The sequence below is a fragment of the Phyllobates terribilis genome, unplaced genomic scaffold (assembly GCF_046119375.1).
Source record: "Phyllobates terribilis strain yellow unplaced genomic scaffold, ASM4611937v1 Scaffold_10__3_contigs__length_209671492, whole genome shotgun sequence".
NCBI lineage: Eukaryota > Metazoa > Chordata > Amphibia > Anura > Dendrobatidae > Phyllobates > Phyllobates terribilis.
In genome coordinates this window covers 195635898-195661825 of record NW_027362770.1, presented here as the reverse complement: position 1 = coordinate 195661825, position 25928 = coordinate 195635898, and the positions used below count along the sequence as shown (strand labels likewise).

General features: G+C 50.6%; 1 protein-coding gene across 1 annotated transcript in view; it reads left to right on the top strand.

Moving 5' to 3' along the window:
* Positions 1-18809, top strand: part of LOC141164853 (zinc finger CCCH-type antiviral protein 1-like) — a 75333-nt gene extending 56524 nt beyond the window's left edge. The window contains exons 7-14 of the mRNA XM_073650481.1: positions 2110-2233; positions 2410-2572; positions 2808-2928; positions 3115-3211; positions 3352-3463; positions 3544-3674; positions 8718-8869; positions 17031-18809. Coding sequence (XP_073506582.1) covers positions 2110-2233; positions 2410-2572; positions 2808-2928; positions 3115-3211; positions 3352-3463; positions 3544-3674; positions 8718-8869; positions 17031-17320 — 1190 coding nt within the window. The 3' untranslated portion in view covers positions 17321-18809. The remainder of the gene's footprint in view (positions 1-2109; positions 2234-2409; positions 2573-2807; positions 2929-3114; positions 3212-3351; positions 3464-3543; positions 3675-8717; positions 8870-17030) is intronic.
* The last annotated feature ends 7119 nt before the right edge of the window (positions 18810-25928 follow it).

Below are 25928 nucleotides of genomic sequence, written 5' to 3'. Positions count from 1 at the left end.
CTCGGGTCGAGCACCCGAGTATCACGGCGAGCTCGGCCCGAGCTTCGAGCACCCGAGCATTTTAGTGCTCGCTCAACACTAGTAATCACCGATCAATGACGTCCCCAATGTGCTCCATGGAAACAAGTCCGAAGACACTGCCGGCAGCTCCTGTGTAATCACCAACCAATGACGTCCCCAATGTGCTCCATGGAGACAAGTCCGAAGACGCTGCTGGCAGCTCTTGTGTAATCACCAACCAATGATGTCCCCAATGTGCTCCATGGAGACAAGTCCGGAGACGCTGCCGGCAGCTCTTGTGTAATCACCAACCAATGACTTCCCCAATGTGCTCCATGGAGACAAGTCCGAAGACGCTGCCGGCAGCTCTTGTGTAATCACCGATCAATGACGTCCCCAATGTGCTCCATGGAGACAAGTCCGAAGACACTGCCGGCAGCTCCTGTGTAATCACCGATCAATGACGTCCCCAATGTGCTCCATGTAGACAAGTCCGGAGATGCTGCCAGCATCTCTTGTGTAATCACCAACCAATGACGTCCCCAATGTGCTCCATGGAAACAAGTCCGAAGACACTGCCGGCAGCTCCTGTGTAATCACCGATCAATGACGTCCCCGATGTGCTCTATGAGGTCAAGTCTGGAGACGCTGCAGCCAAGGGAGCAAGTTTAGGCCACATGCGAGGAACATGCAGCCTGATGTTATGTTGAAAAATGGCCCCTGGGACACTTTGGAGAAATGGCCACACCGCTGATTCCACCACCAAAGCTGTTAATGTACCTATAAAGAAGACTAGATAGGTACGACTACCAGACATCATGCCACTCCGCAACATACCGGAGTAGAACCAGTGTGACGTTCCCTCGTGAAGGTCTCTTCATGGCATTGCCCACATGGCCTTCAGACCAATCTCTGAATGTCACTGCATGTAAGACAAAAAACGGGGCTCATTGCTAAAGTGGACAGACCTCCATTCCAGCCTCCATTCCTTCTGGACGTGAGCTCAGTGGAGCACCATTAGTTGGAAGTTGTGCAGACACCTTCTGATAGTTGTGTAGATGCTGATTGACTCCTTTTTCTTAGCGATGTCCAATTTCACTTGCAGTACAGGATGGATGCTCCATTCTTCTAATCTGACGGTCTGTCTGTTCACCTCTTGTCGTCATTCCAGTTTGGGACTTGCGATAGTGAACAGATCGGACATCTTGACCTGAAAGCGTTGTGAACTTCAGGAGTGATAATCTAAGGTCTTTCTGCTCAACGATCCTGCCCCTCTCTGTTTGCAAAGTGGCGATAACTGGCATGTTGAGACAACGCTCAATCATCCTACAAAACTTTATCCAACTTTTGAGGTCTCATGTGAATAATATTTTTGACCCTCTCATATCCCAAAAATTAGAGCTTGATTCCAAAAATTCCTTGGTTTGCGTAACTGTATGGCGTGTCCTTCATGTTGTAGGTTCAGTTTTGAGGACAGCAGATATAGAGATGAATGGATGACACTTTAGTGGGGATCCAAAGTATACAACCACCAGTATCATGGATGTCTCAAGTAACAATTTCTAGAGTCATCAGAACACATAATGTGAAGATGTGTCACAACACATTATACGTCTTTCCAACTATAAGTGTGAATTAGCACTAACACCTCCCTCTACTCATAACTTTGGCACCTTGAAAACCTGTAGAAATATCCTTTATAGAAAGGATGGGTGACCATATTTAAAAGGGAACCCGTCGCCTGTGAACAAGCATCCAAATCACGTCAGGCCACCAGAAGGGCAGCCACAGGGAGACGAAAAGGTGCTGCCCCATCCACGGCCAGAGTCCGTACTCCCAGCGCACGGTAAAGGAGTACAGAAGAGTTGGACAGGTATCCTATGGAGTGAGCGGTGGTTTGGAGGCAACTTATCGGCACATTTTTACAGGACGGAACACAAATTGCTTAAATAACTTTCAGTGTAGATAGAATTAGCAAAAAAATGGTAAGTGCAGCCATTATATCTTATGGGATCATCTCTGCAACGCTGGACTTTTCCTATGTTAGGCTCTATTAGATTAGGCTATTGTCTAATATGCAGGTAATGCATGGTTCTGCTTTATACCCAGATGATTGCCCGGACATGCATTACTACCTGCCGTACCGCTGGCAGATTCACAAAGGAACCGACTGGAAAGATGTTCCCAACATGGAGGAGGTTGAGGAATGTTACTGCGACCCAAAGGTTGACAGGTACGGGTCGTTCGGAACCGGGCATCAGACTATAATGTGTGTATGCACAACAACTAAAGAGTAACTCCACATAAGTGACCAGACATGATGGCCACTGACATCGGACATCCTCTTGCTGTGGGTCCCGTTATAGATATAGAATCATCGGCTAACTTCTTCCCACTTTCCATCCAAAGGATTCCTCTGATTGACTTTCTGACCATGAGATCTGGTGGGCACCGCGTTCGTCGTCTCTCCACCGTATCATCTGTAGTGAAGCCGTCTGAATATGTTCTGACCACGGAGTGGCTGTGGTACTGGAGGGATGAATATGGCACCTGGACACAATATGGCCACTCTGTAAGTGAGCACTGGGCACATAATAATGGGCGATCCTCAGAGGTGTAGCTGTAGGATGGGCCGAGGGAGTGGTAGGACCCAGCGCCTGGATCCTGAAGGTGCCCAAGAGGTCTCCTTGTCCCACAAGAGGAGACCCATACTATAGATAATATGTGATAGATGGGGGCAGGGGTAATGGTAGTAGAGATCATAACTTCAAGGAAAAATATTTTTCACATTTTTTTTCTCCTCTTAGAATGTGAAACACGTGAGCTCCACTATATTGTCATCAGACCTGGAGAACGTGTACCTCCCCGATCCCGCCGCCGTTATTCCTTTCATGGCTGGCAACCAGAAATATGAGATCAACTTCCGAGGTACGGGGGGGCGATAAATGGCAGCGGTACCAATGTGTGGCTCAGGGTGGATACACCTGTATCCCGGGATTACAGTCACTGACTGAGGATCCAACCGCATCTGCTGGAGGTTTCTCCAACTATCGACCCCTCTGACAGTGATACATGAGGATGACTGTCTTTTTTTTTTTTTTTTTACTTTTTCAGAAATGAAGCAGAAGAACGTTATATACACGACGGAGAAAGACGTCCGAAGGAGACCGAAATTTCTGAGCTTTGACGATGTGAAATTACTGAGAGGAAGGTAAGCTCCTCATAGATGGATGGATGGATGGATGGATGGATGGATGGATGGATTGGTTCCTTGTTATTCCTGGATGTATTAGGCTTTGCTTTTTCAGCAATTCAGTATTAAACTTTTTTTTTTATCCTTTATCCTTTCAGCACAAGATCGGCAGCAGCTAAGTCCCCCCTGAAATCAGGAACATCCCCCATGAACACTGACATCTACCCCAAGACCTGGGACCCTGAGGCCATGCCGGAGCTTGGCTGTAAGGTAATGTATGGAGCCCCTATGACGTGTGGCTGGAGGACATGGGACAGGAGGGGTCACGTATCTTCTTCTATCCTCTATAGAAAGTTCTTGTCTCGCACTCATCCATCGAATTCTCGGAAATTGTCAGAAACTTCTCCAAGACGGTCAGTGGTCACGTAGTGAAGAGGATGTGGCGTCTCCAGAACCCGTCTCTGTGGCAAATGTTCCAGTGGTACGTCTGCTTTTCACCCGTACATCTGGTGGGGGTTTAATATGTGCCCCATAACGGGAGGTGTAGATGAGCCAGCATTTTACCATGATTCTTGCTTTCGGTGGCCCCATCCTTCACTATGAATAACAGGACCTTACAGATAGAGGATGTCCCTGCTCTCGGTGGCCCCATCCCTTCACTATGAGAGGCAGGACCTTACAGATAAAGGATGTCCCTGCTCTCAGTGGCCCCATCCCTCCACTATGAGCGGCAGGATCTTATAGACAGAGGATGTCCCTGCTCTCGGTGGCCCCATCCCTCCACTATGGGTGGCAGGACCTTACAGATAGAGGATGTCCCTGCTCTCAGTGACCCCATCGCATCTCTATGGGTGGCAGGACCTTACAGATAGAGGATATCCCTGCAGTCAATGGACCCATCCCTCCACTATGAGTGGCAGGACCTTACAGATAGAGGATGTCCCTGCTCTCGGTGTCCCCATCCCTTCACTATGAGTGGCAGGACCTTATTGAAAGAGGATGTCCCTGCTCTCAGTGGCCCCATCCCTTCACTATGAGTGGCAGGACCTTACAGATAGAGGATGTCCCTGCTCTCAGTGGCCCCATCCCTTCACTATGAGTGGCAGGACCTTACAGAAAGAGGATATCCCTGCTCTTGGTGGCCTCATCCTTCACTATGAGTGTCAGGACCTTATAGATAGAGGATGTCCCTGCTCTCAGTGGCCCCATCGCTTCTCTATGGGTGGCAGGACCTTACAGATAGAGGATGTCCCTGCTCTCGGGGGCCCCATCCCTTCACTGTGGGTGGCAGGACCTTACAGATAGAGGATGTCCCTGCTCTCAGTGGACCCATCCCTCCACTATGGGTGGCAGGACCTTACAGATAGAGGATGTCCCTGCTCTCGGTGTCCCCATCCCTTCACTATGGTTGGCAGGACCTTACAGATAGAGGGTGTCCCTGCAGTCAGTGGACCCATCCCTCCACTATGAGTGGCAGGACCTTACAGATAGAGGATGTCCCTGCTCTCGGTGGCCCCATCCCTCCACTATGGGTGGCAGGGCCTTACAGATAGAGGATGTCCCTGCTCTTGGTGGCCCCATCCCTTCATTATGCGTGGCAGGACCTTACACATAGAGGATGTCCCTGCTCTTGGTGGCCCCATCCCTTCACTGCGTGTGGCAGGACCTTACAGATAGAGGATGTCCCTGCTCTCAGTGGCCCTATCCCTTCACTATGGGTGGCAGGACCTTACAGATAGAGGATGTCCCTGCTCTCGGTGGCCTTATCCCTTCAATATGGGTGGCAGGACCTTACATATAGAGGATGTCCCTGCTCTCGGTGGCCCCATCGCTTCTCTATGGGTGGCAGGACCTTACAGATAGAGGATGTCCCTGCTCTCAGTGGCACTATCCCTTTACTATGGGTGGCAGGACCTTACAGATAGAGGATGTCCCTGTTCTCAGTTGCCTTATCCCTTCACTATGGGTGGCAGGACCTTACACATAGAGGATGTCCCTGCTCTCGGTGGCCTCATCCTTCACTATGAGTGTCAGGACCTCATAGATAGAGGATGTCCCTGCTCTCGGTGGCCCCATCCCTTCACTAGGAGTGGCAGGACCTTATAGATAGAGGATGTCCCTGCTCTCAGTGGCCCCATCGCTTCTCTATGGGTGGCAGGACCTTACAGATAGAGGATGTCCCTGCTCTCGGTGGCCCCATCCCTTCACTGTGGGTGGCAGGACCTTACAGATAGAGGATGTCCCTGCTCTCGGTGTCCCCATCCCTTCACTATGGTTGGCAGGACCTTACAGATAGAGGATGTCCCTGCAGTCAGTGGCCCCATCCCTCCACTATGAGTGGCAGGACCTTACATATAGAGGATGTCCCTGCTTTCAGTGGCCCTATCACTTCACTATGGGTGGCAGGACCTTACAGATAGAGGATGTTCCTGCTTTCAGTGGCCCTATCACTTCACTATGGGTGGCAGGACCTTACAGATAGAGGATGTCCCTGCTCTCAGTGGCCCTATCCCTTCACTGTGAGTGGCAGGACCTTACACATAGAGGATGTCCCTGCTCTTGGTCTCCCCATCTCTTCACTATGGGTGGCAGGACCTTATAGAGAGGATGTCCCTGCTCTCAGTGGCCCTATCCATTCACTCTGTGTGGCAGGACCTTACAGATAGAGGATGTCCCTGCTCTCGGTGACCCCATCCCTTCACTATGGGTGGCAGGACCTTACAGATAGAGGATGTCCCTGCTGTCAGTGGCCCCATCCCTTCACTATGGGTGGCAGGACCTTACACATAGAGGATGTCCCTGCTCTCGGTGACCCCATCCCTTCACTATGGGTGGCAGGACCTTACACATAGAGGATGTCCCTGCTCTCGGTAACACCATCCCTTCACTATGGGTTGCAGGAACTTACACATAGAAGATGTCCCTGCTCTCAGTGACCCCATCCCTTCACTATGGGTGGCAGGACCTAACAGATAGAGGATGTCCCTGCTCTCGGTGGCCCCATCCCTTCACTATGGGTGGCAGGACCTTACAGTTAGAGGATGCCCCTGCTCTTGGTGGCCCCATCCCTTCATTATGGGTGGCAGGACCTTACATATAGAGGATGTCCCTGCTCTCGTTGACCCCATCCCTTCACTATGGGTGGCAGGACCTTACAGATAGAGGATGTCCCTGCTCTTGGTGGCCCCATCCCTTCATTATGGGTTGCAGGACCTTACATATAGAGGATGTCCCTGCTCTCGTTGACCCCATCCCTTCACTATGGGTGGCAGGACCTTACACATAGAGGATGTCCCTGCTCTCGGTGACACCATCCCTTCACTATGGGTGGCAGGACCTTACACATAGAAGATGTCCCTGCTCTCAGTGGCCCCATCCCATCACTATGGGTGGCAGGACCTTACAGATAGAGGATGTCCCTGCTCTCGGTGGCCCCATCCCTTCACTATGGGTGGCAGGACCTTACATATAGAGGATGGCCCTGCTTTCGGTGGCCTCATCCCTTCACTATGGGTGGCAGGACCTTACAGATAGAGGATGTCCCTGCTCTTGGTGGTCCATCCCTTCACTATGGGTGGCAGGACCTTACATATAGAGGATGTCCCTGCTCTCGGTGGCCCCATCCCTTCACTATGGGTGGCAGGACCTTACAGAGAGAGGATGCCCCTGCTCTTGGTGGCCCCATCCCTTCATTATGGGTGGCAGGACCTTACATATAGAGGATGTCCCTGCTCTCGTTGACCCCATCCCTTCACTATGGGTGGCAGGACCTTACAGATAGAGGATGTCCCTGCTCTCGGTGACACCATCCCTTCATTATGGGTTGCAGGACCTTACATATAGAGGATGTCCCTGCTCTCGTTGACCCCATCCCTTCACTATGGGTGGCAGGACCTTACACATAGAGGATGTCCCTGCTCTCGGTGGCCCCATCCCTTCACTATGGGTGGCAGGACCTTACAGATAGAGGATGTCCCTACTCTCAGTGGCCCCATCCCTTCACTATGGGTGGCAGGACCTTACAGATAGAGGATGCCCCTGCTCTTGGTGGTTCATCCCTTCACTATGGGTGGCAGGACCTTACATATAGAGGATGTCCCTGCTCTCGGTGGCCCCATCCCTTCACTATGGGTGGCAGGACCTTACATATAGAGGATGTCCCTGCTCTCGGTGGCCCCATCCCTTCACTATGGGTAGCAGGACCTTACAGATAGAGGATGTCCCTGCTCTCGGTGGCCCCATCCCTTCACTGTGGGTGGCAGGACCTTACAGATAGAGGATGTCCCTGCTCTTGGTGGTCCCATCCCTTCATTATGGGTGGCAGGACCTTACACATAGAGGATGTCCCTGCTCTTGGTGGCCCCATCCCTTCACTGTGTGTGGCAGGACCTTACAGATAGAGGATGTCCCTGCACTCAGTGGCCCTATCCCTTCACTATGGGTGGCAGGACCTTACAGATAGAGGATGTCCCTGCTCTCGGTGGCCTTATCCCTTCACTATGGGTGGTAGGACCTTACATATAGAGGATGTCCGTGCTCTCGGTGGCCCCATCGCTTCTCTATGGGTGGTAGGACCTTACAGATAGAGGATGTCCCTGCTCTCAGTGGCACTATCCCTTTACTACGGGTGGCAGGACCTTACAGATAGAGGATGTCCCTGTTCTCGGTTGCCTTATCCCTTCACTATGGGTGGCAGGACCTTACACATAGAGGATGTCCCTGCTCTCGGTGGCCCCATCCCTTCACTATGGGTGGCAGGACCTTACATATAGAGGATGTCCCTGCTCTCGGTGGCCCCATCCCTTCATTATGGGTGGCAGGACCTTACAGATAGAGGATGTCCCTGCTCTTGGGGGCCCCAACCCTTCACTATGGGTGGCAGGACCTTACAGATAGAGGATGCCCCTGCTCTTGGTGGCCCCATCCCTTCATTATGCGTGGCAGGACCTTACATATAGAGGATGGCCCTGCTTTCGGTGGCCCCATCCCTTCACTATGGGTGGCAGGACCTTACAGATAGATGATGCCCCTGCTCTTGGTGGCCCCATTCCTTCATTATGCGTGGCAGGACCTTACATATAGAGGATGGCCCTGCTTTCGGTGACCCCATCCCTTCATTATGGGTGGCAGGACCTTACATATAGAGGATGCCCCTGCTCTTGGTGGCCCCATCCCTTCATTATGGGTGGCACGACCTTACAGATAGAGGATGTCACTGCTCTCGGTGGCCCCATCCCTTCATTATGGGTGGCACGACCTTACAGATAGAGGATGTCAATGCTCTCGGTGGCCCCATCCCTTCATTATGGGTGGCAGGACCTTACATATAGAGGATGTCCCTGCTCTCGGTGGCCCCATCCCTTCATTATGGGTGGCACGACCTTACAGATAGAGGATGTCCCTGCTCTCGGTGGCCCCATCCCTTCATTATGGGTGGCACGACCTTACAGATAGAGGATGTCACTGCTCTCGGTGGCCTCGGCCCTCTGGTCCCTGTTCTATAATGTTGTTTTTTGTTCTTAAGGCAAAAGAAACAGATGAAGAAAGTCAATCAGGGACGAGACGTGACGGAAATCCGGTTGTTTCATGGCACAGATAGTAAACACATTGATGAAATCTGCAATCAGAATTTTGACTGGCGCATCTGTGGCACCCATGGCACCGTGTATGGACAAGGTAGTGTCCAGATCCTAGGAGAGCTGTTTGTTATCCCACAGACAGTGCCTGCAAGGTGGTTGTATGACAGATCACATCACATAGGTACCACCAACTAAATGGAGGCAGGTCCCTTTAAGAATATGGCTACATAGTGTCAGGATGTATCAGTACAGAGGAAACTTTTCAGGTTACTTACTATGTTTGCAGTTGTGACACATATCAGAAATGTACAAGCTGTAGCCAGGGGTGTAACAATCACGGTCACAAAGGGTACAACTGCGACAGGGCCGTGCGGGAGGGCTGCCGAGGACGCACATTCAGCTGAAATGCATTGCAGCACAGAGACCCACAAGGGCTCATGGCAGTGATGTCCGTCACCTGCACGCTGAAGTCAGTAGCCGGCTACACAAGGCATATATACCAGGATGGGTCCAGTATGGGGACATATATACCAGGATAGGGGACATACTGTATATACCAGAATAAGGGACATATATACCAGGATGGGTCTAGGATTGGGGACATATATACCAGGATGGAGGACATAAATACCAGGATGGGGGACATATATACCAGGATAGGGGACATACTGTATATACCAGAATAAGGGACATATATACCAGGATGGGTCTAGGATAGGGGACATATATACCAGGATGGGGGACATATATACCAGGATGGGTCACATATATACCAGGATAGGGGACATATATACCAGGATAGGGGACATATATACCAGGATGGGAGACATATATACCAAGATGGGGAATATTTATACCAGGGTGGGGAATATATACCAGGATGGGGAGGCATATATATCAGGATGGGAAACATATATACCAGGATGCGGGACATATATACCTGGATGGGGAACATATACCAGGATGGGGAGGCATATATACCAGGATGGGAAACATATATACCTGGATGGAGGACATATATACCAGGATGGGTCCAGGATGGGGGAGATATATACCAGGATAGGGGACATATATACCAGGATGGGGGACATATATACCAGGATGGGTCCAGGATGGAGGACATTTATACCAGGATGGGTCTAGGATTGGGGACATATATACCAGGATGGAGGACATAAATAACAGGATGGGTCCAGGATGGGGGACATATATACCAAGATGGGGGAGATATATACCAGGATGGGTCCAGGATGGAGGACATATATACCAGGATGGGGGACATATATACCAGGATGGGTCTAGGATTGGGGACATATATACCAGGATGGAGGACATAAATAACAGGATGGGTCCAGGATGGGGGACATATATACTAAGATGGGGGACATATATACCAGGATGGGTCCAGGATGGGGGACATATATACCAGGATAGGGGACATATATAACAGGATAGGGGACATACAGTACAGACCAAAAGTTTGGACACACCTTCTCATTTAAAGATTTTTCTGTATTTTCATGACTGAAAATTGTACATTCACACTGAAGGCATCAAAACTATGAATTACCACATGTGGAATTATATACTTAACAAAAAAAGTGTGAAACAACTGAAAATATGTCTTATATTCTAGGTTCTTCACAGTATCCACCTTTTGCTTTGATGACTGCTTTGCTCTTGGCATTCTCTTGATGAGCTTCAAGAGGTAGTCACCGGAAATGGTCTTCCAACAATCTTGAAGGAGTTCCCAGAGATGCTTAGCACTTGTTGGCCCTTTTGCCTTCACTCTGCGGTCCAGCTCACCCCAAACCATCTCGATTGGGTTCAGGTCTGGTGATTGTGGAGGCCAGGTCATCTGGCGTAGCACCCCATCACTCTCCTTCTTGGTCAAATAGCCCTTACACAGCCTGGAGGTGTGTTTGGGGTCATTGTCCTGTTGAAAAATAAATGATGGTCCAACTAAACGCAAACCAGATGGAATAGCATGCCGCTGCAAGAAGCTGTGGTAGCCATGCTGGTTCAGTATGCCTTCAATTTTGAATAAATCCCCAACTGTGTCACCAGCAAAGCCCCCCACACCATCACACCTCCTCCTCCATGCTTCATGGTGGGAACCAGGCATGTAGAGTCCATCCGTTCACCTTTTCTGCGTCGCACAAAGACACGGTGGTTGGAACCAAAGATCTCAAATTTGGACTCATCAGACCAAAGCACAGATTTCCACTGGTCTAATGTCCATTCCTTGTGTTCTTTAGCCCAAACAAGTCTCTTCTGCTTGTTGCCTGTCCTTAGCAGTGGTTTCCTAGCAGCTATTTTACCATGAAGGCCTGCTGCACAAAGTCTCCTCTTAACAGTTGTTGTAGAGATGTGTCTGCTGCTAGAACTCTGTGTGGCATTGACCTGGTCTCTAATCTGAGCTGCTGTTAACCTGCGATTTCTGAGGCTGGTGACTCAGATAAACTTATCCTCAGAAGCAGAGGTGACTCTTGGTCTTCCTTTCCTGGGGCGGTCCTCATGTGAGCCAGTTTCTTTGTAGCGCTTGATGGTTTTTGCAACTGCACTTGGGGACACATTCAAAGTTTGCCCAATTTTTCGGACTGACAGACCTTCATTTCTTAAAGTAATGATGGCCACTCGTTTTTCTTTACTTAGAATTTGTATTATGTAAGAAAAAAGCAGCTAACAGTCTATTCAGTAGGACTATCAGCTGTGTATCCAGCTGATTTCTGCACAACACAACTGATGGTCCCAACCCCATTTATAAGGCAAGAAATCCCACTTATTAAACCTGACAGGGCACACCTGTGAAGTGAAAACCATTTCCGGTGACTACCTCTTGAAGCTCATCAAGAGATTGCCAAGAGTGTGCAAAGCACTCATCAAAGCAGAAGGTGGCTACTTTGAAGAACCTAGAATATAAGACATATTTTCAGTTGTTTCACACTTTTTTGTTAAGTATATAATTCCACATGTGGTAATTCATAGTTTTGATGCCTTCAGTGTGAATGTACAATTTTCATAGTCATGAAAATACAGAAAAATCTTTAAATGAGGAGGTGTGTCCAAACTTTTGGTCTGTACTGTATATACCAGGATGGGGAATATTTATACCAGGATGGGGAATATATACCAGGATGGGGAGGCATATATACCAGGATGGGAAACATATATACCAGGAAGGGGGACATGCATACCAGGATAGGGAACATATACCAGGATGAGGAGGCATATATACTAGGATGGGAAACATATATACCAGGATGGGGGACATATATACCAGGATGGGTCCAGGATGGGGGACATATATACCAGGATAGGGGACATATATACCAGGATGGGGGACATATATACCAGGATAGGGGACATATATACCAGGATAGGGGACATATATACCAGGATGGGGGACACATATACCAGGATGGGGAATATATATACCAGGATGGGGAACATATACCAGGATGGGGAGGCATATATACCAGGAAGGGGGACATATATACCAGGATGGGGAACATATATACCAGGATGGGGAATATATATACCAGGATGGGTCCAGGATGGGGGACATATATACCAGGATAGGGAACATATATACCAGGATGGGGGACATATATACCAGGATGGGTCCAGGATAGGTGACATATATACCAGGATGGAGGACATATTTACCAGGATGGGGGACATATATACCAGGATGGGAAGGCATATATACCAGGATGGCGGACATATATACCAGGATGGGGGACATATATACCAGGATGGGGAATATATACCAGGATGGGGAACATATATACCAGGATGAAAAACATATATACCAGGATGGGTCCAGGGTGGAGAACATATATACCAGGATGGGTCCAGGATGGGGGACATGTATACCAGGATGTGGAACATATATACCAGGTTGGGTCCAGGATGGGGGACATATATACCAGGATAGGGGATATATATAACAGGATAGGGGACATATATACCAGGATGTGGAACATATATACCAGGATGTGTCCAGGGTGGGGAACATATATACCAGGATGGGGGACATATATACCAGGATGGGGGACAATATACCAGGATAGGGGACATATATACCAGGATGGGGAACATATATACCAGGATGGGAAGGCATATATACCAGGATGGGCAGACATATATACCATGATGGGGGACATATATACCAGGATGGGGGACATATATACCAGGATGGGGGACATATTTACCAGGATGGGGGACATATATACCAGGATGGGGACATATATACAAGGATGATTCCAGGATGGGGGACATTATACCAGGATAGGGGACATTATCCCAGGATGGGGGACATTATACCAGGATAGGCCAAGGATGGGGGACATTTATACCAGGATGGGGGACATGTATACCAGAATGGGAGACATATATATTAGGATGGGGGACATATATACCAGGATGGGGGACATATATACCAGGATGGGAGACATATATACTAGGATGGGGAGACATATATAACAGGATGGGGGACATATATACCACAATGGCTGACATATATACCAGGATGGGGGACATATATACCAGGATGGGGGACATATATACCAGGATGGGAGACGTATATACCAGGATGGGAAATATATACCAGGATGGTGAGACATATATACCAGGATTGGGGACATATATACCAGGACGGGGAACATATATACCAGGATGGGTCCAGGATGGGGGACATATATATCAGGATGGGGGACATATATATATATCAGGATGGGGAGGCATATATACCAGGATGGGGAGACATATATACCAGGATGGGTCCAGAATGGGGGACATATATACACGGATGGGGGACATATATACCAGGATGGTTCCAGGATGGGGGACATTATACCAGGATGGGGGACATTAAACCTGGATAGGCCAAGGATGGGGGACATGTATACCAGGATGGAGGACATGTATACCAGAATGGGAGACATATATACCAATATGGGAGACATATATACTAGAATGGGTCCAGGATGGGTGTCATATATACCAGGATGGGAAATATATATACCAGGATGGGGAGCCATATATACCAGGATGGGGAGACATATATACCAGGATGGGGGACATATATACCAGGATGGTAGACATATATACCAGGATGGGGGACATTATACCAGGATAGGCCCAGGATGGGGGACACGTATACCAGGATGGGGGACACATATACCAGGATGGGGGACATGTATTCCAGGATGGGGGACATGCATACCAGGATGGGGGACATATATACCAGTATGGGAGACATATATACCAGGATGAGAAATATATACCAGGATGGTGAGACATATATACCAGAATTTGGGACATATATACCAGGACATTGAACATATATACCAGGATGGGTCCAGGGTGGGAGACATATATACCAGGATGGGGGACATATATATCAGGATGGGGAGACATATATACCATGATGGGGGACATATATACCAGGATGGGGGACATATATACCAGGATGGGGAACATATTTACCAGGATGGGTCCAGGATGGGGGACATATATACCAGGATGGGGAATATATACAAGGATGATTCCAGGATGGGGGGCATTATACCAGGATAGGGGACATTATACCAGGATGGGGGACATTATACCAGGATAGGCCAAGGATGGGGGACATTTATACCAGGATGGGGGACATGTATACCAGAATGGGAGACATATATATTAGGATGGGGGACATATATACCAGGATGGGGGACATGTATACCAGGATGGGGGACATTTATACCAGAATGGGGGACATGTATACCAGAATGGGACACATATATATTAGGATGGGGGACATATATACCAGGATGGGAAATATATATACCAGGATGGGAAGGCATATATACCAGGATGGGAAGGCATATATACCAGGATGGGGAGACATATATACCAGGATGGGGCACATATATACCACAATGGCTGACATATATACCAGGATGGGGGACATATATACCAGGAAGGGGGACATATATACCAGGATGGGAGATATATATACCAGGATGGGAAATATATACCAGGATGGTGAGACATATATACCAGGATTGGGGACATATATACCAGGACAGGGAACATATATACCAAGATGGGTCCAGGGTGGGGGACATATATACCAGGATGGGGCACATATATATCAGGATGGGGGACATATATGTCAGGATGGAGGACATATATATATCAGGATGGGGAGGCATATATACCAGGATGGGGAGACATATATACCAGGATGGGTCCAGGATGGGGGACATATATACAGGGATGGGGGACATATATACCAGGATGGTTCCAGGATGGGGGACATTATACCAGGATGGGGGACATTAAACCTGGATAGGCCAAGGATGGGGGACATGTATACCAGGATGGGGGACATGTATACCAGAATGGGAGACATATATACCAATATGGGAGAAATATATACTTGAATGGGTCCAGGATGGGTGTCATATATACCAGGATGGGAAACCATATATACCAGGATGGGGAGACATATATACCAGGATGGGGGACATATATACCAGGATGGGAGACATATATACCAGGATGGGGGACATTATACCAGGATAGGCCCAGGATGGGGGACACGTATACCAGGATGGGGGACACATATATCAGGATGGGGGACATGTATTCCAGGATGGGGGACATGCATACCAGGATGGGGGACATATATACCAGTATGGGAGACATATATACCAGAATGAGAAATATATACCAGGATGGTGAGACATATATACCAGAATTGGGGACATATATACCAGGACGTTGAACATATATACCAGGATGGGTCCAGGATGGGGGACATATATACCAGGATGGGGGACATATATATCAGGATGGGGGACATATATACCAGGATGGCGAGGCATGTATACCAGGATGGGGAGACATATATACCAGGATGGTTGCAGGTAGGGGGACAAATATACTGGGATGGGGGACATACATACCAGGATGGTTTCAGGATGGGGGACATTATACCAGGATGGGGGACATTAAACCAGGATAGGCCAAGGATGGGGGACATGTATACCAGGATGGGGGGACATGTATACCAGAATGGGAGACATATATACCGAGATGGGAGACATATATACTAGGATGGGTCCAGGATGGGTGTCATATATACCAGGATGGGAAATATATATACCAGGATGGGGAGACATATATACCAGGATGGGGAGACATATATACCAGGATGGGGGACATATATACCAGGATGGGGGACATTATACCAGGATAGGCCCAGGATGGAGGACACGTATACCAGGATGGGGGACATGTATACCAGGATGGGAGACACATATACCAGGATGGGGGACATGTATTCCAGGATGGGGGACATGCATACCAGGATGGGGGACATGCATACCAGGATGGGAGACATATATACCAGGATGAGAAATATATACCAGGATGGTGAGACATATATACCAGGATTGAGGACATATATACCAGGACGGGGAACATATATACCAGGATGGGTCCAGGGTGGGGGACATATATACCAGGATGGGGGACATATATATCAGGATGGGGGACATATATATCAGGATGGGGGACATATATACCAGGATGGGGGACATATATACCAGGATGGGGAGGCATGTATACCAGGATGGGGAGACATATATACCAGGATGGGTCCAGGTAGGGGGACAAATATACCGGGATGGGGGACATATGTACCAGGATGGTTCCAGGATGGGAGACATTATACCAGGATGGGGGACATTAAACCAGGATAGGCCAAGGATGGGGGACATGTATACCAGGATGGCGGACATGTATACCAGAATGGGAGACATATATACCAGGATGGGAGAAATATATACCAGGATGGGCCCAGGATGTGGGACAGATATACCAGGATTGGAGACGTGTATATCAGGATGGGGAACATGTATACCAGGATGGGGGACATGTATACCAGGATGGGGGACATATATACAAGGAAGGGGCCAGGATGGGGGACAGAACTACATAATGAGAGATGGGGGCAACATGTTAGTCCTTATCGGATTTAGAACACTACAATGGTCCATACGTCTGACCAACATGCGAGGGGAATTAAGTTCAAATTTTGCACTGGGGACCATCAGACTCCAGTTACACCACTGGCTGTGGCTCTCCAGCCTTGTACAACCACAACTCCCAGCATGGCCTGACATCCCCGGCTTTCCTATGTGATATATTACTGACGTCATCACTCAGGAGTTTCTGGTAACCTGTCCTTGTTCTCCCCATAGGAAGCTACTTTGCCCGAGACGCCTCGTATTCCCATAACTACTCCACACCGACATCTGGCGGGTCACGGGCGATGTTCGTAGCTCGTGTGCTGGTGGGAAACTACGTAACGGGGAACCCCCAAATGAAGCGTCCACCGCTGAGACCCGGCAGCAGCTCGCGGTACTATGACTCCTGTGTGGACAACACCATCAGCCCCTCCATCTTCGTGGTGTTCGAGAAGCATCAGATCTACCCAGAATATCTCCTGGAGTATGAAGAAGAGCAGAAAAAATCCTGCGTCGTCTGCTGAGCACCAGAGAGTGTACCCCAATACAAAGAGGGTTGACCCCAATATAAAGAGAAATGAACCCAATACGAGATGGAGCGACCCTCAAAATAAGAAGGAGCGACCCTCTAAATAAGAAGGAGCCACCCCAATATAAAGAGCAGTGAACCGCAATACAAAGAGAAATATAAAAAGAGAAATTAACCGAAATACAAGGAGGAGCAACGCTTAACACAATGAAGAGCCAACCCCAAAACAAGGAGTCAACCCTAATATAAGGAGGAACTACTCCTAATACAAGGAGTGACCCTCGATGTAACCGGAGCAAACCCCAACCCAAGGAGGAGCCAATTCTGATTCAATGAGGATCCAACCCCAAAACTAGGAGGAGACAATCCTAATACAAGGAGACACCAGCTACAATACAAAGAGCGAATGTCCCCCAAATATCTGATATTGTAACAAAAACCAGAACAATGGAATTGTTTCCACATGTGACATGAGTTCACAACATCTAGAATAATGATACATTGTGATTCTGACCAATCAGGTAGCGGCTGCCGTTGCTGCTTGGCATCTTGGGAGATGTAAAGGCTTTTTATACCTGGTGAAAATATTACGTCTCCCAAAAGGTATCAAATCAGAACGTGCTATGCAAGCAATGACCACAAGAGGGCAGCAAAGAAAACACATTAATGTGAGAAGTGGGAACCTGCAGAAAGATGACTGCAGCTCTCTGTGTGACTAGAGTATAAGTCATATAACGATTTATGAGTGTGCCACCTCTAAAATAAAGGTTTCCTGGGGGAGATCTGGCTTTGAGGGAGTGTAATGTCCTCACCCTGATCTGATTCCTTGAGGGGATTATGCCTTGAAATGCTCTACTTTAGCCCCGGGGTTCACCTGGGGGCGTCTGAGCCCCTGGGTGAGGATTAGTGAGGTCATCGTGCAGGCGTGGTGACATCATTGGGATGCAGTGACGGCCTCTTCAGGTACATGGGGTGGTGGTTGGGGTCAGTGGGCACCGGCGGCCCCCGTTACCCCTCACAGCACTGGCGCTTCCACTGGATGGAAGGTTTTCTGGATGATTCCCAGTCCGGCTCTCGTATATCCGGACTCCGGTCCGGTTTGTGTGATTATAGCCCCCCGATCCCCTGCAGGTCACGGTCACCGGGCAGGAAACGGGACGGGGGGCAAAAAGCTGAATATGTGCAATAAATCCGAGGATTATTCTGTAAATTCACAGATCAGAAACTATAGAAATCTTAGAGGGATTCTCCACAGGGAGACGACCTCTGACCCTCCTCAACCCTGGGGTCCCCATGTCTGGGAGTGACCACAGTGGAACCTTCTGTATCTAATGGTTAGGCTCGCCAAGCTCTACTGACCCCCGCAGCCAATTGTAACCCTTTACGCCCAGGATCTTCTGTAAAGAGATGATTGATGAATAATTGTATCACTGTATAAACTGAGAAATAAAGCGGAACCCCACCCAGATCACTGGGGGCTACTGGTATAGTGTCGTCATTGTGATCAGACGTGAGACCCCCCACCTTATATACAGCACTGCTGACAACCCGCCTGTATACAGTGTGAGAGGTTGTCAGCCCCGCCCCCTGGTGGTGACATCACTAATCATACAGGAGACCCCGCCCCTTATATACAGCCCCGCCCCTCATCTATTACTGCTGACAACCCGCCTGTATACAGTGTGAGAGGTTGTCAGCCCCGCCCCCTGGTGGTGACATCATAGAGGAGACCCCGCCCCTTATATACAGCACTGCTGACAACCTGCCTGTATACAGTGTGAGAGGTTGTCAGCCCCGCCCCCTGGTGGTGACATCACTGATCATACATGAGACCCCGCCCCTTATATACAGCCCCGCCCCTCATCTATCACTGCTGACAACCTGCCTGTATACAGTGTGAGAGGTTGTCAGCCCCGTCCCCTGGTGATGACATCACTGATCATACATGAGACCCCGCCCCTTATATACAGCCCCGCCCCTCATCTATCACTGCTGACAACCTGCCTGTATACAGTGTGAGAGGTTGTCAGCCCCACCCCCTGGTGATGTCATCACTGATCATACATGAGACCCCGCCCCTTATATACAGCCCCGCCCCTCATCTATCACTGCTGACAACCCGCCTGTATACAGTGTGAGAGGTTGTCAGCCCCGCCCCCTGGTGGTGACATCACTAATCATACATGAGACCCCGCCCCTTATATACAGCCCCGCCCCTCATCTATCACTGCTGACAACCTGCCTGTATACAGTGTGAGAGGTTGTCAGCCCCGCCCCCTGGTGATGACATCACTGATCATACAGGAGACCCCGCCCCTTATATACAGCCCCGCCCCTCATCTATCACTGCTGACAACCTGCCTGTATACAGTGTGAGAGGTTGTCAGCCCCGCCCCCTGGTGATGACATCACTGATCATACAGGAGACCCCGCCCCTTATATACAGCCCCGCCCCTCATCTATTACTGCTGACAACCTGCCTGTATACAGTGTGAGAGGTTGTCAGCCCCACCCCCTGGTGATGTCATCACTGATCATACATGAGACCCCGACCCTTATATACAGCCCCGCCCCTCATCTATCACTGCTGACAACCCGCCTGTATACAGTGTGAGAGGTTGTCAGCCCCGCCCCCTGGTGGTGACATCACTAATCATACATGAGACCCCGCCCCTTATATACAGCCCCGCCCCTCATCTATCACTGCTGACAACCTGCCTGTATACAGTGTGAGAGGTTGTCAGCCCCGCCCCCTGGTGATGACATCACTGATCATACAGGAGACCCCGCCCCTTATATACAGCCCCGCCCCTCATCTATCACTGCTGACAACCTGCCTGTATACAGTGTGAGAGGTTGTCAGCCCCGCCCCCTGGTGATGACATCACTGATCATACAGGAGACCCCGCCCCTTATATACAGCCCCGCCCCTCATCTATCACTGCTGACAACCTGCCTGTATACAGTGTGAGAGGTTGTCAGCCCCGCCCCCTGGTGATGACATCACTGATCATACAGGAGACCCCGCCCCTTATATACAGCCCCGCCCCTCATCTATCACTGCTGACAACCTGCCTGTATACAGTGTGAGAGGTTGTCAGCCCCGCCCCCTGGTGATGACATCACTGATCATACAGGAGACCCCGCCCCTTATATACAGCCCCGCCCCTCATCTATTACTGCTGACAACCTGCCTGTATACAGTGTGAGAGGTTGTCAGCCCCACCCCCTGGTGGTGACATCACTGATCATACAGGAGACCCCGCCCCTTATATACAGCCCCGCCCCTCATCTATCACTGCTGACAACCTGCCTGTATACAGTGTGAGAGGTTGTCAGCCCCACCCCCTGGTGATGTCATCACTGATCATACATGAGACCCCGCCCCTTATATACAGCCCCGCCCCTCATCTATCACTGCTGACAACCAGCCTGTATACAGTGTGAGAGGTTGTCAGCCCCACCCCCTGGTGATGTCATCACTGATCATACATGAGACCCCGCCCCTTATATACAGCCCCGCCCCTCATCTATCACTGCTGACAACCTGCCTGTATACAGTGTGAGAGGTTGTCAGCCCCGCCCCCTGGTGGTGACATCACTGATCATACATGAGACCCCGCCCCTTATATACAGCCCCACCCCTCATCTATCACTGCTAACAACCTGCCTGTATACAGTGTGAGAGGTTGTCAGCCCCGCCCCCTGGTGATGTCATCACTGATCATACATGAGACCCCGCCCCTTATATACAGCCCCACCCCTCATCTATCACTGCTAACAACCTGCCTGTATACAGTGTGAGAGGTTGTCAGCCCCGCCCCCTGGTGGTGACATCACTGATCATACAGGAGACCCCGCCCCTTATATACAGCCCCGCCCCTCATCTATCACTGCTGACAACCTGCCTGTATACAGTGTGTGAGGGTGTCAGCCCCGCCCCCTGGTGGTGACATCACTAATCATACATGAGACCCCGCCCCTTATATACAGCCCCGCCCCTCATCTATCACTGCTGACATCCTTCCTGTATACAGTGTGAGAGGTTGTCAGCCCCGCCCCCTGGTGATGACATCACTGATCATACAGGAGACCCCGCCCCTTATATACAACCCCGCCCCTCATCTATCACTGCTGACAACCTGCCTGTATACAGTGTGAGAGGTTGTCAGCCCCACCCCCTGGTGATGTCATCACTGATCATACATGAGACCCCGCCCCTTATATACAGCCCCGCCCCTCATCTATCACTGCTGACAACCAGCCTGTATACAGTGTGAGGTTGTCAGCTCCACCCCCTGGTGATGTCATCACTGATCATACATGAGACCCCGCCCCTTATATACAGCCCCGCCCCTCATCTATCACTGCTGACAACCTGCCTGTATACAGTGTGAGAGGTTGTCAGCCCCGCCCCCTGGTGGTGACATCACTGATCATACATGAGACCCCGCCCCTTATATACAGCCCCACCCCTCATCTATCACTGCTAACAACCTGCCTGTATACAGTGTGAGAGGTTGTCAGCCCCGCCCCCTGGTGGTGACATCACTGATCATACATGAGACCCCGCCCCTTATATACAGCCCCGCCCCTCATCTATCACTGCTGACAACCTGCCTGCATACAGTGAGAGGTTGTCAGCCCCGCCCCCTGGTGATGACATCACTGATCAGACCCCGCCCCTTATATACAGCCCCGCCCCTCATCTATCACTGCTGACAACCTGCCTGTACACAGTGTGAGAGGTTGTCAGCCCCGCCCCCTGGTGATGTCATCACTGATCATACATGAGACCCCGCCCCTTATATACAGCCCCGCCCCTCATCTATCACTGCTGACAACCTGCCTGTATACAGTGTGAGAGGTTGTCAGCCCCGCCCCCTGGTGATGACATCACTGATCATAGAGGAGACTCCGCCCCTTATATACAGCCCCGCCCCTCATCTATCACTGCTGACAACCTGCCTGTATACAGTGTGAGAGGTTGTCAGCCCCGCCCCCTGGTGATGACATCACTGATCATACATGAGACCCCGCCCCTTATATACAGCCCCGCCCCTCATCTATCACTGCTGACAACCTGCCTGTATACAGTGTGAGAGGTTGTCAGCCCCGTCCCCTGGTGATGTCATCACTGATCATACATGAGACCCCGCCCCTTATATACAGCCCCGCCCCTCATCTATCACTGCTGACAACCTGCCTGTATACAGTGTGAGAGGTTGTCAGCCCTGCCCCCTGGTGATGACATCACTGATCATACATGAGACCCCGCCCCTTATATACAGCCCCGCCCCTCATCTATCACTGCTGACAACCTGCCTGTATACAGTGTGAGAGGTTGTCAGCCCCGTCCCCTGGTGATGACATCACTGATCATACATGAGACCCCGCCCCTTATATACAGCCCCGCCCCTCATCTATCACTGCTGACAACCTGCCTGTATACAGTGTGAGAGGTTGTCAGCCCTGCCCCCTGGTGATGACATCACTGATCATACATGAGACCCCGCCCCTTATATACAGCCCCGCCCCTCATCTATCACTGCTGACAACCTGCCTGTATACAGTGTGAGAGGTTGTCAGCCCCGTCCCCTGGTGATGACATCACTGATCATACATGAGACCCCGCCCCTTATATACAGCCCCGCCCCTCATCTATCACTGCTGACAACCTGCCTGTATACAGTGTGAGAGGTTGTCAGCCCCGTCCCCTGGTGATGACATCACTGATCATACATGAGACCCCGCCCCTTATATACAGCCCCGCCCCTCATCTATCACTGCTGACAACCTGCCTGTATACAGTGTGAGGGGTTGTCAGCCCCGCCCCCTGGTGATGACATCACTGATCATACATGAGACCCCGCCCCTTATATACAACACCGGCTTCTCATTTATCACTTCTGACAACCTGCCTATGTATATAGTCTAGAATGGTGGCCCGATTCTAACGCATCGGGTATTCTAGAATATGTATGCGGCCGACTGGGCGCAATCAGCAGAGCGGTGTTTAAATTTGGCGCCAATCTCGCTGATTGGTCGCGTCTGGCGTCCGCAACCAATCAGCACAGCAGTGTTTAAATGTGGCGGCAAGATCGGTGATTGGTCGCTGGCAGCGGCTGCGACCAATCAGCAGAGGGGTGTTTAACTTTAGCGCCAAGATCACTGATTGGTCGCGCTCTCCGCACTCGACCAATCAGCGAATTGTATTGGTGAGGACCGGGGAGCGGCGCTGCCTGTGCGGATACTTCCGCTGCGATAAGCCGGGAGATGAGCGACTGCTCGCAGCAGAAGTATCCCGACCGGCGGCGCCGCTCCCCGGTCCTCCCTTCCGCATGGAGGTCAGCGGCGCCGGCGGTCCTTCCGCTGCTACCGGCCGGGACATGAGCGCCTCGCACCGGTCATCTCCCGGCTGCATCTCCGTCCCGCAGATGGGTCCGGCGGTCGAGGTCCTTCTGCTGCTACCGGCCAGAAGATGAGCGCCTTGCGCCGGTCATCTCCCGGCTGCATCGCCGCTGAGCTCCGTCCCGCAGATGAGCCGCTAACGGCCGCCATCTTTTTTCAGAAATCCCGCGGCGCTGATTGGCCGCTGCCAGACCAATGAGCAACGCGGGATTTCCAGGACAGACAGACAGACAGACAGATAGACAGACGGGATAAGACAATTATATATATAGACTAGATGGTGGCCCGATTCTAACGCATCGGGTATTCTAGAATAGGTATGCGGCCGACCGGGCGCAATCAGCAGAGCGGTGTTAAAATTTGGCGCCTATATCGCAGATTGGTCACGGCCGGCGAACGTGACCAATCAGCAGAGCATTATTTAAATTTGGCGCCAATAATGCTGATTGGTCGCGGCCAGCGAACGCGACCAATCAGCAGAGCGGGGTTTAAATTTGGCGGCAGTAATGGTGATTGGTCACGGCCGCGACTAATCAGCAGAGCGGTGTTTAAATTTGTCGCCAATAATGCTGGTTATTCGTGACCGGTAACCGCGACCAATGAGCAGAGCGGTGTTTAAATATGGCGCCAATATGGCTGATTGGTCGCGGCCGGCCTCCACGACCAATCAGCGAAGCGGTGTTTAAATTTTGCGCCAATATCGCTGATTGGTCACGGCCGGTGGTTGCGACTAATCAGCAAAGCAAGGTTTAAATTTGGCGCCAATAATGCTGATTGGTCGCGGTCGCCGGCTGCGACCAATCAGCAGAGCGGTGTTTAAATTTGGCGCCAATACTGCTGATTGGTCAGCGTCGTATTAGTGTGGGCCCGGGAGCGGCGCTGCTTGTGCGGCTCCTTATTATCGAGGATCGGGGAGCGGCGCTGCCTGTGCGGCTCTTTCTGCTGCGAGAAGCCGGGAGATGAGCGGCTGCTCGCAGCAGAAGCATCCCGACCGGCGGCGCCGCTCCCTGGTCCTCCGTTCACACTTGCTGTCGGGAGATCAGCGGGCCAAGCCGTTGATCTTCCGACGTTAGCCGCATGGAGGTCAGCGGCGCCGGTCGGGGTAGTTGTGCTGCTAGCGCCGCTCATCTCCCCGCTGCATCGCCGCTGACCTCCGTCCGGCAGATGAGCCGCTAACGGCCGCCATCTTTTTTCAGAAATCTCGCGGCGCTGATTGGCCGCTGCCGGACCAATGAGCGTCGCGGGATTTCCAGGACAGACAGACAGACGGGATAAGACAATTATATATATAGATATATGTATATGTATATATACAGTACAGACCAAAAGTTTGGACACACCTTCTCTGTATTTTCATGACTATGAAAATTGTACATTCACACTGAAGGCATCAAAACTATGAATTACCACATGTGGAATTATATACTTAACAAAAAAGTGTGAAACAACTGAAAATCTACTATATAATTGTCTTATCCGGTCTGTCTATCTATCTGTCTGTCTATCTGTCTGTCTATCTGTCTGTCTGTCCAGGAAATCCCGCGTCGCTCATTGGTCGGGCAGCGGCCAATCAGCGCCGCGGGATTTCAGAAAAAAGATGGTGGCCGTTAGCGGCTCATCTGCGGGACGGAGCTCAGCAGCGATGCAGCCGGGAGATGAGCGCCGCGAGGAGCTCATCTCTCGGCCGGTACCAGCAGAAGGACCCCGACAGCCGGACCCATCTGCGGGACGGAGATGCAGCCGGGAGATGAGCGGCGCGGAAGCACCGCGGGCGTCGCTGACATCCATACGGAAGGGAGGACCGGGGAGCGGCGCTGCGGGTCGGGATACTTCTGCTGCGAGCAGTCGCTCATCTCCAAGCTTCTCGCAGCGGAAGTAGCCGCACAGGCAGCGCCGCTCACCAAGACGATTCGATGATTGGTCGCGGTCTTCGGACCCAACCAATCACTGATCTTAGCGCAAAAGTTAAATACCGCTGTGCTGATTGGTCGCGGACGCTGCCCGCGACCAATCACCGATTTGGGCGCCAAATTTAAATATCGGCCGCGACCAATCACCGATTTTGGCTCCACATTTAAACATCGCTGTACTGATTGGTCGCGGCAGCTATTTAAATGTGGCGCCCAAATCGGTGATTGGTCGCGGGCAGCGGCCGCGACCAATCAGCAGAGCGGTGTTTAACTTTAGCGCCA